Here is a 14,078-nt window from a genome sequence, read left to right on the forward strand (position 1 = left end):
ATCTCCACTTCTGTTGTCCCGTTATTTTTTTTAATTTCCCTCTTTACACATGACTTAATTTCCTCACTGTTGCAACACAAGTCGCTGGAAATATCTCAACAATGGTGCACATATCTGCCTTGCATTTTGTCACTCTGATTGCAAAGGCACATGCTAGCTACAGATCTAGAGGAGTTACTACCTTTATTAGACTAAGGTGTTTTAAAAGCACAAATGACATGTCTGATTTCTTAAAAAACAGGTCATGACATTTGTTAATTTTTTTTTCAAATATATGAATCTAATTAAGGCACTAAGTCAGACTGCTCTTAGCATTTTTGTATTCTAGATCCAGAAATAGCATGTATCCATGACACTTGAATGCCCAAGTAATGTATTTACTGAGTGCACCCGCAGGCATTAATTTCACCACCTGTTAGCTTCAGTACCTCTTCATCATAACTTCCAGGCAGTAGCTAGGGTTCCACATTAAAGAATTTGCAATGTAAAGGGACAAAATTTAAGTGGAAAGGCAGGCTATCATCTTCATTTCCTTGCACTGCAATGCTGTCTTATGGTCCAAGCCCCCTCCCTAGTTAAGAGCTTTCTTTCAGATCCCAAGGTTCAGCATCAGAAGAAGATGGGAGCCATCAGCTTATTAACCACAAGTGTTATGAGTCACTTCATGCCTGGTTTGGTGTCTGTATACCCAGTAGCTGTGCAGATCAGCTCTGAGTAAGTAGAAGACACTAATAAATGCATTTTTTCCCAGCCCTCAAGTAGCTTCTGTAAGTTGCAATTGGGCTGTAAGGAAAAAAACCCACAAACTTCAGAAAACACTAAAATACTGAAACCCAAATAAACAGTGCCTCAGCAGCGGCTGCCTGAGGGGATCTATATGACAGCAGTGGGCTCCGACGCACTCTTTAGCCCCCGCAGATGGCATCTTTCCTGCACATCACGCGGTTCATGTGCCCAGTGGTCATCCCCACAGGAGTACCTCTTCTCCCCTGCCCTTTCCTTGAGGCAGCTGCTGCCAACGTCTGTCCGTGGGGAGGCTCAGCACCCCCAAATCCACACGTGCTGACTTGCAGTCCTGTTGCGTGACCTTCAGGCTGATACCTGGCAACTTCAGAGTTCCCTGTTTGCACCAGACAAAGCCTTAGGGAGCACAGAACAGCGAAATGCAAATTTCTGTGCAAGTCTCATAAAATTATTTACATCACATGTTTTATCAGTAAAATGGGTCTTCTGACAAAAAGCTCTGCCTGTTGTCTGACAATTTGGCTCAGAGCACCAACAGAGTTGCGTTCTTCTTACAGATCCACTTCTTTAAAGTCTGGCAGTTATCTCTTTGGATCATGTTTTTTCTCCTGTAAACAGCACAGTTCTTGTCATGCTCAATTCTATTTATAGCTATCCTGGTGAGAGAACAAAAGGAATGCAATGAGTTGTCAGCTTTAAATTCAGTACTCGATAAAAACATTGATAATATCCTGAGCGAGGGGTTTCGGTGATGCCTATTCAGTAGCCCACTGAAGCACAGTTCCTCAACAGCCATGCACAGGTGGGATGGGTACCCACAGCAGAGACTGCTGGCTGCTGAGGGACGGATGCTCAGGAATATTAGTGTAAGAAGGATGAGAAAACCTCCACGTGCAGCCACAACACTGAACTGTAATGGTAAGAAGGAGGGGAAGGACCCTTCAGCTGCACAGATCCCAGCATCCATGCTATGTGACAGGCATCACATTCAACGGAGGCAGTCAACACATGGTCTGTAAAGTGAGAGAGTTTGTTGACAGTGATTTCAGGGGGAGAAGTGTGTATTAATGTCCCTCTGCATTAATGCATACCTGAACTGTGACTGTGGTTGGTCTTGCAGGCAGAAAACAAATCTGTTTCCAAAGGTGCCCGGTAGGAACTAGTTAACCTGGAACTGGCCATGAAATAGACCCTGAATAGGTGCCTGAGGCTGCAGGACTAGATCTGTGCTTTGGGAAATTAGCTTGGACTCAGAGTTGTATTGCCGTGCAGAGTACCATACCTTTGCTATTGCCGAAGACACCCTCCCCCCACAAATCATCACCTGTTTTCTTTTACTCCAGTATCTTCAACTGAACTCCATTGTTTCTTCATGTCTTGAGTCTTCAACCCAATCCAGATATATTTGGTGTCTTTCTCTTTATTGTCTATAAATTCCTGTGAAACAAGTAGAAGCATGTTACCCAACAGCAGAGCTTTTCTGCTGTGCTCAGGTCACTGTCCTGTCTCAGGCACAGCTTTTCGTGTAGTCCCTCACATGGAGAGCAAGGGCAGGGATCCAGCCGTGGCAAAGCAGCCCATTACAACAGCCCATATGCCTGTGACCAGCCACAGAGTTCAATTGAGGCTGGTGCTCAGGCTGACTAGCTTCCTGTCAGCTGTCAAAAAAACCCTCAGTGATGCTCCTCACTCTAATGAGCCAGGTTGCAAAGCCTGGTCTTTAAGGTAAAAGACCTGTTCCTCAGGGAATGATGAGTTTCTCAGAAGAGCCATTCGGTGATACCTTGCTATTCGTTTTCCCAAAGGAAAACGAGAAGGAGGTTTGGCTGTTTGAATTTCCATTTAGTGGTTGAATCAGACCTCTCTTCCCAGAACCAAGTGGTGGAAATGGGTGGGAAGTCCTCAGCATTTCCTTCTCCCAGTCAAAACTACTCTGGCTTCCACACTTAGAATCATAGAATGGTTTGGGTTGGAAAGGACCTTAAAGATCATCTAGTTCCAACCCTGCTGCCATGGGCAGGGACACCTTCCACTAGACCAGGTTGCTCAAAGCCCCAGCCAACCTGGCCTTGAACACTTCCAGGGATGGGGCATCCACAGCTTCTCTGGGCAACATGTTCCGGTGTCTCACCATTCTCTCAGTAAAGAATTTTTTCCTAATATCTAATCTAAATCTACCCTCTTTCAGTTTAAAACTGTTACCCCTTGTCCTGTTACTACACTCCCTGTTAAGGTCCGTCCCCATCTTTCCTGTAGGCCCCCTTTAAGTACTGGAAGGCCACTATAAGGTCTCCCTGGAGCCTTCTCTTCTCCAGGCTGAAGACCCTCAACTCTCTCAGCCTGTCCTCATAGGAGAGGTGCTCCAGCCCCCTGATCATCTTCGTGGCTCTCTTCTGGACCCTCTCTAACAGGTCCATGTCCTTCTTATGTTGGGGGCCCCAGAGCTGAACACAGTACTGCAGGTGGGGTCTCATGAGAGTGGAGTAGAGGGGGGAGAATCACCTCCCTCGACCTGCTGGCCACACTTCTTTTGATGCAGCCCAGAATACGGTTGGCTTTCCAGGCTGCAAGCGCACATTGCTGGCTCTTGCATCTCTTGTGCTTCTCCTCTTCAGCTCTACTGTGTTGACAGTCTCAAAACAAGATCCTGCCTGTGGAGAGTCAGATGCTCTGCACTTGATGGGGCTCTTGCTTGCCTGCCTGCACACTTGACATCTGGGCTATGTTGACTTAAAGAAATGTCTGGCTAAGGCAAATGCCTGTCACACAATTTTAGGGCTGCTGCAAGACTCACCATCTCAATTTCATCTTCAATGACAAGAAGCTGGGATTTCCTGGCCAGACAGTTTCTCTGGCTGTCATCCCAGCTTACAGCCTCCTCGGAGAAGTAGTAACATCTCCCCCTGTGTAGTTGCCACCCAGGAGGACAGAGCTCGCATGTTGCTCCTGTGGGTGGAGAGAGGGAATCGTTAGCTCGTACCGTGACTTGTTCCAGCCGCATTGTAGCGTTTTACGTTCATGAGCCTGGCTGGCTGGTCCAAAAGCAGCCAGTCCCCACTCGCAAGCATGGGTTCGCTCAGTGCCGAGAGAGGTTTGAAGGCTCCAGTGCCACTCTTTTCCTCAGCTTCCCACTCCCTTGCCTTGGTGCTATGCGCTTCTGCACTCCCACCGCCCAGCATCGTGCTCCCCACGTCCCTGTGCAGCTGCCCAGTGGAGAGCACCGGGAGGACCGAGATGGCTGCAAAGACACTTTTGGTCCTCCCACATGCAACCCTTGTGAGGAGACACCATGCGATGTGACTTGATGTGCACTGTGTGGATTGGACGCATGATGTAACCGGAAAGCACAGGCACTTAGGTGATGTCCAACCTACGTCCACGGAGCTGGAGAAGGAACTGTGTTAAATAAGGGGAACACTGCTATTCCCAGGTCTACTTTCCATTTCACGCAGAGCATCTGGGTGGAATGTCCCCCACATTTTCTGTCTTGGCTTACTCTAATGTTTCAAAGTAACGTCATTACAATCAGTCCTTAGAAAAGCGTTAGTATTTGCCAACAAATAATACATCCACAGTAAAAAGATCAGGAAGGTCTTCCCCTGCCTGATCCTTGCCAAAGGATAGGAAAGCTAAATTCCCTCCCACTATTTGTGAACAATTATTGTCTGGAAAGTGTTGTCCAGGACAAGGGGAGGATCTACAATATATGGCATTTCTGACAGCAGCTCCTGGCCAAAAGAAATGTAAAGAAAGTACCACAACTATTTATACCAGAAGAGGAGCAAAACTATTGTCATTAAAATCTTAGTTTAGATCCCATCATCGCTTCTATGCAGGAACACCATGCTCCCTGGGTAGTACCAGTGAGTTCCCATAAACTGCAGGGTGTCACAGAAAAGGGAACAGAGACAACAGAAGTGCGCACACAACACGACCTCCGTGCTGTGAGAGGACTAACTTTCCTCACCCTGTCCATCTTCACACAGTTCCTCCACGAGCTGTTTCAGGAGCACCGCCGAGACAGTCTTCTCTGAAAAAATGTCATTGCCAGTGCTATTGAGACCATACTGGGACAAACCTTCTGATTTTCCTGCTCCATCCTTCAAAACTTGGGGTGAAAAAAAAAAAAAAAGATATTATGGTTAACAACAGGGCCAAGGAAATGTAGTCTCTATAGCCAGTGTTATACTCTGAGTGTGAGGAGGTGTGTGTATACATTGCAGGCGTATACACATTCAGTTGTGGCCATACTCAATGAGTGTAACTGTCTGGCAAAGGGTGTAGTTGCTGAATAATACAGACAGTACAGGAAAATAAAATAAGCTTGTCATTTTTGTTCATTGGATATATAAAGAATATGTAATATTTTGGTGAGATTTTAGGGAGGGTTGGGAGGTATGTATTTTTTCTGAAGTTTTTCAAGACTTTTCTCTCAGGAAATGAGTATCTTCTCTGGAACAGTTCTTGTGTAACTGGAACATGCTGTGGATTATGATACTACTAGTACCAGGGAAGTCTGATTAAATGAAATTATCTGAAGTCCGATTTTTATTTTATTTGTTCAAACCTACAAAGTAATTAAGTTAAATGGTCTCAAAGTAGCATCATGGATACAACTTTTAACTTGTAAGTCAGGAAGGCCAAATGTTTTGATTGTCATAATGATTTGAAATCTGCTTCTACAGCCTTTCAGCATCACTGATGACAAGGTAGACTGCAGCAGCTCCCCTTCATCTGCGCTATATATGTTAAATGACAGGCAGCGAACGTTCCCTTTGGAACGCTACATTTATTTTCCTGTATTTGTGTATAACTTGACACCTTTAACGCGACACTATGGGAATTTTTCTTTTGGCATCCCTCTGCTTGTGAGGTTTAACCATGTCTGCAACAAATAGATGAAGCGGATGGTAGGATCTACTCACATTGCGTGGCTAGTACGGCTGTGATGCCTAGCAGGGCGAGCACAAGGACTCCCAGGACCAGCGCCACGTAGAACCAGGCTGAGCACCCGTGTCGGCAGCCTGGAGGGAGGCAGGAGGAAGAGCGGCTTAAGGTCTTTGCACTATTAAAATTAACAGTGCCTTTATGTATGCCAGTTTCTTAGGTGGAAACAACAGAGAAATCATCTGCCTAAAATCAGTCTGCTGTTTGAAGCATGCGGGGACATTTTACTTATTAAAAAATTTGCATCCATTTTGCATACATGAAAATGAAGTTGAAAGATCATTTTCGCAGCTAGAGCAAGTGATTTTCAATCAATCATTCCATTGAGAATTCTCCCTTTCTCCTTTAATATTTTCAAGCGTTACCTCCTCCCACCCATCCACCCAGACCCTGCAGAGCAATTCAGGGGAAGCAGCAGGGATGGTCTGTGGTACGTTCCTCCTCTCTGGTCACACTCTCCTGTGTTAATGTGCTAACTTGCCTGAACGCACAGAAAAGGCGAAAAATCCCATACTGACACCACAGCACAGTGACGTACATCTGGCCAAGCACCTCTCCAGCCGTTTGGCGTTCATCAGCCTGTGAGAGTGACTCAGGAAGAGGCAGGACCCGAGGAAATTTGGGGTCAGGGTGCCATTTCCACAAGCCACAGAGTTGCACTTTCATAACTGCTGTTTTCCTGACCTTGCCTGCGTGAGATGAGCAACTGCTCCATTCTCCAGCTGCCTGAGATGTATTTTGTAATGTTCCCTTTCAGCTCACAAAGTTCTGTGGGCCTGACCTTGTCTGGCACATGTCCTTCAATACAGGGAGAGTGGCAATCATCAGTGCACAAAATGCAAATAGAGAACTGGGTATCATGCTACTTCCAAAGCCAAGCGTGTCCCTGTGACTGTTCCTGCAGAGACACTTACAGGAGGGTTCTGAAAAAAATGCAGAATTTTACTTTCCTTTGCTAAATTTTCAATGTAGGGCACAAAGGCATTTTTAAAAATTATTTTTAAAATCTCTTTCAATGTTATTTTTACAAGGAAAGTGTATAATCTGAGAACCCAGTGAAAAAAACATATGGGGTGATAAATCTTTATTGAGAGATTCTACATAAAGACTCTTGATAACAGGTTTTACTGTTGGGTAATAGGAAAGACTAAATCTATAATTAGTAACCAACAATCAAACAAAATAGCACACTACCAGAAGCGGAAGTCTCTGATCTGCTGCTCCTGTTGGGGTTCGGCTTCACGCGCAGCTCAGCGTACGTGATCATGTTTCCTGTAAGAAGTAGGGAAATGCTGACATTTGTGGTTGTGCAAGCCATTAAGTGGAGAAACAATAAAGAATTACACAGAAGACCGAGTCTGTATAAAAAGGGGCATGTGTTTCCAGAGCTGCTAGTTCAGCTTTTTTTTTCTTTTTTAAGAAAGAGCAGGCAAGATGATGACTTATCATTTCCTGCTGCTGTCAGGAAGTAACTAAAAGCCTCCTCCATAATCTTTGCCTGAACTACTTGGGTCCTGTGTGGCTGGACCAGGAGGCAGACAGATAGACTGAAGGATGGGTAAGACCTGGGTACTATCTGTAGCAAACCTCTCGTTTGTTGCTAAGACATCTCAGGAGGTTTCATAGGGGCTTAAGGGGCATCAGAGCCGTGACCTCTTTATGGAGCAGGGAGATGATTCTTGGGGGCATTCCTCTTACGTCAGTGTTTATGCCAGGGTATTACATGATGCCTGTAATAGCAGAGGAATGGACCTGATGGCTGAAGACACCCCTTTGCAGAGGCACGTTGCCAAAACAAAACAAAAAAGCCATTAAAATAGCGTGGTGTGAGTTAGATGCGCATGGATCCTTTCTGAACATATTTTCAATTTTGTTTCTGCGGGGTATTTTGTAGAGCTACTGGCTAGTTTTAGAAAAGATATTTGGACCTTTGGTAGACTGATCTTCTTTCCATAAATGGTGAGATTTTATCAATCTGAATCAAGAATAAGCTTCTGTGCTACAGCCTTAGTTTGTGATCACTGGGGCTTTTAAAAAGACGTAGGCAATTTATGTTGTATAAAATCTCACTGATCAGGGGAAAACTTGGCAGAAGAAGAGAGTGTCATTAGGCTAAAATGAGGTAGCATTTGATATGAGAATTGCTGAAGTGTGGGAGGTTTTACAGTAAGAAAAATACTGAGGACCTAACTGGCAATTAAGGTTTATTTATACAGGTAAGATATTCTGTGCTTTAGAGAACCTGACATAATGCACTTTGCTGTTTGCTTTATTACAATTTATTAGTTCAATGAACTACAGAAAATTTGTGAAATATGTTTATCTGTACAGATGAGTAACTGTTCGCAGAAAGAAATGCCCATAAGAGTTTTTCTTCTTAGAATGTAAATATTTTTCAAAGAAGAACAGTCAGGACTTTTAAACTTTTAAATGCACTAGCCTTATAAATGGAGACACTTCTTCTAAAATACTTACTTTAGAAAATCTGCTACTATTACTAAATATTTTCTCTCTCAATAAAGGTCCAGTCCGTTAAAGAATCTCTCTCAGACTGTATGAAAAAAAAAAATATTATCCCCTCAAATTGAATATTAAAAAAAAAAGGATTACTTCTATTACGGTGTGTATTGGCGCATGATCATTTGAATGTGAAGTCCTCAGAATTCAGCAAGTGGCTTTAAAATACCACGTAACCTTAATTTTGCCGGATGCTTATGCACCCTCACCTCGTTTAGCAACAAGGAGCCCTGGTACTAGATGGAGACCTCTGACACTTACTAAAACTGAAATTTCACTTCATTTCTGTATGAAAATTGTCAAGTGCAGAAAGACATCTCTGTTTTCCGGAAGCTTCTACTTGGTGAATGCGCAGACAGGGAGTGCTTCTGGCAGGTGATGCACTCCAAAGAGTCGGGCTTTACAGCCATCGGGCTCTTGTGATCAACTGGACGCCAGGTTGAGCGTGAGCCCACAGTGCACCCTCATCATCACAGCTCACGCAAGCTGCGTTAGGAGAGCCCTGGCCTGCAGAGCAGGGGAAGTTCCTGTGCTTCTCCACTTGCTGATGCTGCGGCCACCCCTGGAACACCGTGTCCAGATGCAGGCCACCCCATTCAGGGGGGATTGGGGGAAGCTGGAGAGGGTCCAGCAAAGGGTGGAGCTGCTCAGGACCTGGAGGGGCCGAGGAGGCTAAGGAGGGGAACACGAAGCTAAGGGGAGAACTAATACTAGCCTACAACTACTTGTAGGCTGGTTTGATGATGGAGTTGAACTCTTTTTGGTTTGGTTTTTTTTTGCTAGAGGAAAGGTCTTCTATTTAATCATTTATGAACCACGATCAGGTGACTCAAATTATTCTTGAGTAAACTAGGAAGCGAAAACTGTCTGAGCCTTTTATTAGAAAATAGATTTCCAGGCTGTATTTATCCTTGCTTCTATTTTTGGAACACTTTTCTACTTTTGAACATCTGTTCTGAAGCATATGCACCATAATAGCACCTGCTAGCCCACCAAAGCTTGTGCACAGATAGTACCACCTACCAACTCCTCCTCAACATGCTCTGCTAGAGCATCCAAGAGTCACCTTGTAATTCAGAGCACCCAACTGACAGCTGAAGTCCAAGTGATTGTGTAACAACCTGGTATTGACTTTCCTGTTGGAACAGGATCACAACAAATCCCTTTAAATCACTTTTCTGGGTGCAGCCTCCCAAACTTACAGCTGCAGACATTTTCTATTGCTACATTGTGTTAAACATTATTTAACAGTTTGTCCAGTCTATCAAGTGTATCACAATAGTTTTCAATGAGTGAACTTTCCTTATCATTAGACTGCAAACTTATAATGCATTCTTTGCAACTGTGCCACCAGTGATTTTTATATCTTTTTCTTTATCCTCATAAAAGACATTGAACAGATTTTGAGATAAGAACAGTATTTGGGAGAAGTCCAGGAAACTCTGCATGATTTGACCAAGCCAAATCCCTTTCTCATGGATGAGGAAAAGCTAAAAAAAAGGCGTGGGCGCTGGATCTGTAAAGGCACTTTCATTCTCAAATCCAAATTTTACATATTATTTAAAACACCTACTCAACTACTAGAGAACCTTGGCAGAAGTACAGCTCCCCGCATGTTTACCTTTCGTGTGCACCAGATCTTGACAGCAGCTATACTTCAGCAGGCCAAATTACCTATGCCCCCCCCCCTCATGTTTTTTAGTATCTACTCCAGTAAATTGCATCTAATGGTCTGAAACTTGCACAAAATGCAGCCAGGAGGAGGTGGACATGTTCCACTTTCCCATAGCCTAGTGATTTGAAGTCGTGCCTAAAGTCTGGGAATCTGCCACTCGCAGCATTCATCTGAGGAATTTGCAGTGGTGATTAAATCCAGCTCTCCCTCCTCCGTAGTGAGAGTTTTAACCATGCAGTGCTTTCCATCATGCCCATCTTGAAGCTGCTGCTTTTTCTGCAGGATAGTCAGGCATCCCTGGCCAAGAGCAAGACCAGTATAAAATCTGGCAAAGGGAGGGATGTGGGTACTAGCCATCCTCCAGCCGACATTTCACAGAGTCGGGATAGTGCCAAAGGGAGAGCTAGTGATGCTTGCCACAGAGAGTCCCATCACCTTGGAGCTGAGACCCTCACTTTGAGAATCAGCTTCGAACTCCTGCTCCAAACTGGAGGAAGCCTTGAAACCTCTTCCTGTAGAGTGGGACATGCTGTAAGCGTGTTTGGTAGGCAGAAGCTGTCCTGTCTGAAGCAGCCTTGAGCCCAGTCCACGTAGGAGAGAGCTCCTTCTAGCTTGCCGAGAAGAATCTAACTCCCAGAAACAGCTGACTGAGCAGCACCTTGTGTCATTGCTCTATCCTATTAGCTACTTTGGGCAGTTCCTAGCTCACCATGCTAGGATCCCACACTCTCCTCCATTAGCTGTAAAGAAATGCAGGGCACCTCAGCGAGGGTCCACTGTGCAGTGGGGAACCTTGACACTAAGCGTTGCTATACTTACACTGAGCTTAAGTCTGTTTCTGCTCAACATGGCCATCACATTTCAGGATTTTTTTTCCTGAATTTCCTACCAAGTTCTTAAAAATTACAGAACTAATTCTGTGGAAAAATTGCATTTTCTCCTATTCTTCCTATGGTAAAATTGATTCCTTACTTTTTGAAGAATTTCTTGTAATAAAAGAACACTCGCTAGCTGGGTGAGTATGTATGGATTTTGGTCAGAGCATTAAAACTTCGAGGAAGGAACAAGCAACTGAAATTGTTCATTTGAATTTTTAAAGCATGGTAATATGGCTCAAGTTCTTGTCTATTTTAATAGCAATAAAACCCATGTTAGTATATGTTAATGATGAAGACAGAGAAATAATTGTCATCAGGGAGATACTTCTAGCAGGTTCTATACTGATATGAGGTCCAATATTGCTTAATACTATTTGGTGCTTTTTCCATTTGTGTCAAAGTAAGTGGAAAATAATTGCTGATAAAATCTGAAAACAACAGAAAGGTTAACAAAACAGTAAATAGACAGCCATAATGACAGCCCTGTAAGTTCAAACCCAGTCAAACAAAATGTGTTTGAGTACAACCAGATATAAGGGTGGGGGGGGAAGTAATACTGGGAGTTATAAACAGTGAAGGAAAGATTATTTAAGAGATTTTTGTCTCTGTATAATTGAGACAGCATAACTGAGACTTATAGTAATACTGGGTGCATCTCTGGTGCCCATATTTTTTAAAGGAGATGGAAACACTGGGGAATGAAAAGAAAAACATCCACAAAAATAATTAGAGTTCTTTGGAAAGTTAGAGTGAAAGATTTAAAGGCAAAAGGATACTGAGAAATTACTTGATTCCTGCGGCCAGCAACTTCATGTGAGAAAATACTGAGTGCTAAAATCCGTTCGACAAAGGTTTAACAAGAACCATCTAGATGTTAATGAGAACTTTCATTGGAAATTAAAGCCTGGCCTATTCGAATTCAAGTTTTCCTTTAGACAGCATGATCAAGGGACATTTTTGGATGTCTTCAAATCAAGATTTGATGTCTGTCTCCCTTTGCAAATAAATTATATCACCTTAGAAACTGGGTAAAATTCCAGGCAAACCCTCTGTGCTTCGTGTTCTACAAGTGACAGTAGTACAAACAACATCCATGGATGCATGAACATGCAGTCTAAGGTAGTATTTTCTGTTAGATATATAAGAAAGTGAAATAATTTTTATGTTTTAGATACAGGTCTTGTAAAAACATAAAAAATATATTTTTTTCCATCATTTAAGTACATGCATTCGGAGCACCATCATCACTATTAATCTACATTGTAAGTAGAGCATCTTCTAAAAATGCTCATTACACAACGTTGTTTCTGTAAGGAATTAAATACATTAATTACTAATGAACCTTGAAAGCATGAAAATATCATCTTACTCTGACCACAAGCATTTCCTATTTGCTCATAGTAAGAAGTTGTCATTCATATTACCTGTGACCCAGAATTTTAACAAAATGCTTTCATAAATGAATTACATTTTTTTCCAAGTAGGGGAAATTTTGTTTCTGAAAAAAATTTAGTTTAAATCATCTCCTTACACTGAATATTGACTTAATTCTTTGTCTTTTCTTACAAATACATGAAGTGATCACAGATTGGTAATGTAGTTCTGGGAAAATTGCTACTGGAAAATTAAAGAGGAAGAGCAGGAGGGTTTTAGGAGTCATTCAGTACTTCCTTCAGTGACAGTGACTGCACTTTCAACCGCCACCAGTTTTCTGATTTACTAGTTAATTTACTACTCCTTTTCCATGAATACATCATAAAATGCATTGATCTGATTTTTGGACTAGGTAGTAATTTGGTGGAGCCTATTCTGACAGAATTTTGATCATGTTGTTCATATAAAAAAAAAGATTACGCTCATTCAAAAATGAACAATTTTTGTTTCTCATTCTGTTACTTAAAACAAGGGGCTAGAACTGAGACACTACTCCATAGTGATACTGACTTAGGAGTAGCTTTGTTGATTTGTATCTCGTGAGGAACTCTTGCACCATTTGCAACTTTTCACCCTTCCCGTGATTTCTGCATGCAGCATTTTATAGCGAACCTTCTACTATTATCCAGTGAAAATTTAAAAAATGAAAGAGAGGGAGAGAGAAAGAGCACAAGAGAGAAAACAGTGTATGCCCAAGAGCTGGTTAGATGTTTTACCTGGAACTGATGTCCGAGAAGGAACGTGTGATCTTTCCCTCGGTAGCATTGCCACGTCCGCATATGTGATATCACCTGCCATTGATGAGCAAGTCCCTCTGAGTTATGGAAAGAGCTGGTTTAATACAGTGGGTTGCATCCTGTATTAGCTTTGCCTGCCTCCAGAAGTATACATACGCTGTGCTATGGCTTTGAGGAAGGCTGAGAAACAGATAAAAGGAAGGAAGTTACTTCTTTCAATACAGCTTCAAAGCCTATTTTCAGCCACCATTCTGTCTCTTCTTGTGTGATCTCTTGCCCTTCAGAACACAGGAGAAAATGAAGATTAAAAAACATTCTTTTTGTTAATATAAAAAAATTCTTTTTGGCCAAAGAGAGCAAAGTTTCCAAGGAATACCCAAAAATGGACTTACACAGGTAAAAAAGCCTTGCTGGTTCTCGTGAGAATAGCTAAAGCACTATGATCTGTGTTGTGGATGTATTATGCTCATGTGCATGACCTTACACAGCCTATCCACTTTAGAGGAAGATAATCAAGGTATATATCGGTATAAGATGTTTTGGAGCTAATGTAACTGTAACCCCACTTAGAGCTATAAAAATGTAACTGAAATTCTAACCTGCTCCATCGACCAAGTACTATAATGGTTTAACAACTGAATTTAGATTATATTAATGATGCATTAAATTTAACTCAAAATAAAATTAAAAGTAATGTGATCAATGCCTTTTAAGTGAATGTTTCAATACTTCACTGTAACAGTAGTTAGGAGGACCAGCGCTGCTGTTCCTAAATTGCTTGAGCTATTCCCTGCTTGACCCAGCAACTCCACAGGCAGAAAGCCTGAGTCGCCTTTAACTCTTTGTTCATGGTCCATGTGTTTGCTGCAGGATATTTTGATGACAGTGGTTTTGTCTTCTATTTTGGAAAAAAAAAAAAAAAAAAAAAGCCCCACAGATTTGAATTGAAACTTAAAGCCCTTCCAAAACCTAAAAATACTTTTCAGAATGCACAGACACGAAGTCCTGTGCATGCAGAGTCCTGACATTTCCTGCTAAGAGCTATGCTATTAGTTTTGTGCTTTATTCACACTTTTAGAAAGTTCCTTTAGAGTTCCACACAGATAGGCTTTACAAACCTAAATTGGTCAATTGAAGATAATGTTT

The 14,078-nt window shown here is 42.4% G+C and overlaps 1 protein-coding gene across 1 annotated transcript; it reads right to left on the reverse strand.

Annotated features, from left to right (window-relative positions):
* Positions 1-336: 336 nt before the first annotated feature.
* LOC128142806 (killer cell lectin-like receptor subfamily F member 1) lies at positions 337-13,023 on the reverse strand. The gene is made up of 7 exons (XM_052789370.1): positions 12,912-13,023; positions 6,886-6,963; positions 5,670-5,768; positions 4,712-4,852; positions 3,539-3,690; positions 2,069-2,181; positions 337-1,400 (listed from the first exon to the last, which is right to left on the reverse strand). Exons 1-7 carry the CDS (start codon positions 12,991-12,993, stop codon positions 1,268-1,270), a joined length of 798 nt encoding a protein of 265 aa, XP_052645330.1. The 5' UTR covers positions 12,994-13,023; the 3' UTR covers positions 337-1,267.
* Between the last annotated feature and the right edge of the window lie 1,055 nt (positions 13,024-14,078).

The sequence above is a fragment of the Harpia harpyja genome, chromosome 6 (assembly GCF_026419915.1).
Source record: "Harpia harpyja isolate bHarHar1 chromosome 6, bHarHar1 primary haplotype, whole genome shotgun sequence".
Taxonomy (NCBI): domain Eukaryota; kingdom Metazoa; phylum Chordata; class Aves; order Accipitriformes; family Accipitridae; genus Harpia; species Harpia harpyja.

Bases quoted from the DNA above. Each gene is read 5' to 3' on its own strand.
- LOC128142806 (XM_052789370.1), bottom strand. From the start codon at position 12,993: ATGGCAGGTGATATCACATATGCGGACGTGGCAATGCTACCGAGGGAA. The intron at 4,853-5,669 runs GTGAGTAGATCC...TTTCACCCCAAG, and splicing joins AGCCGTACTAGCCACGCAAT to TTTTGAAGGATGGAGCAGGA. The intron at 1,401-2,068 runs GTGATGATTTGT...TTCTCTCACCAG, and splicing joins ACTGGAGTAAAAGAAAACAG to GATAGCTATAAATAGAATTG.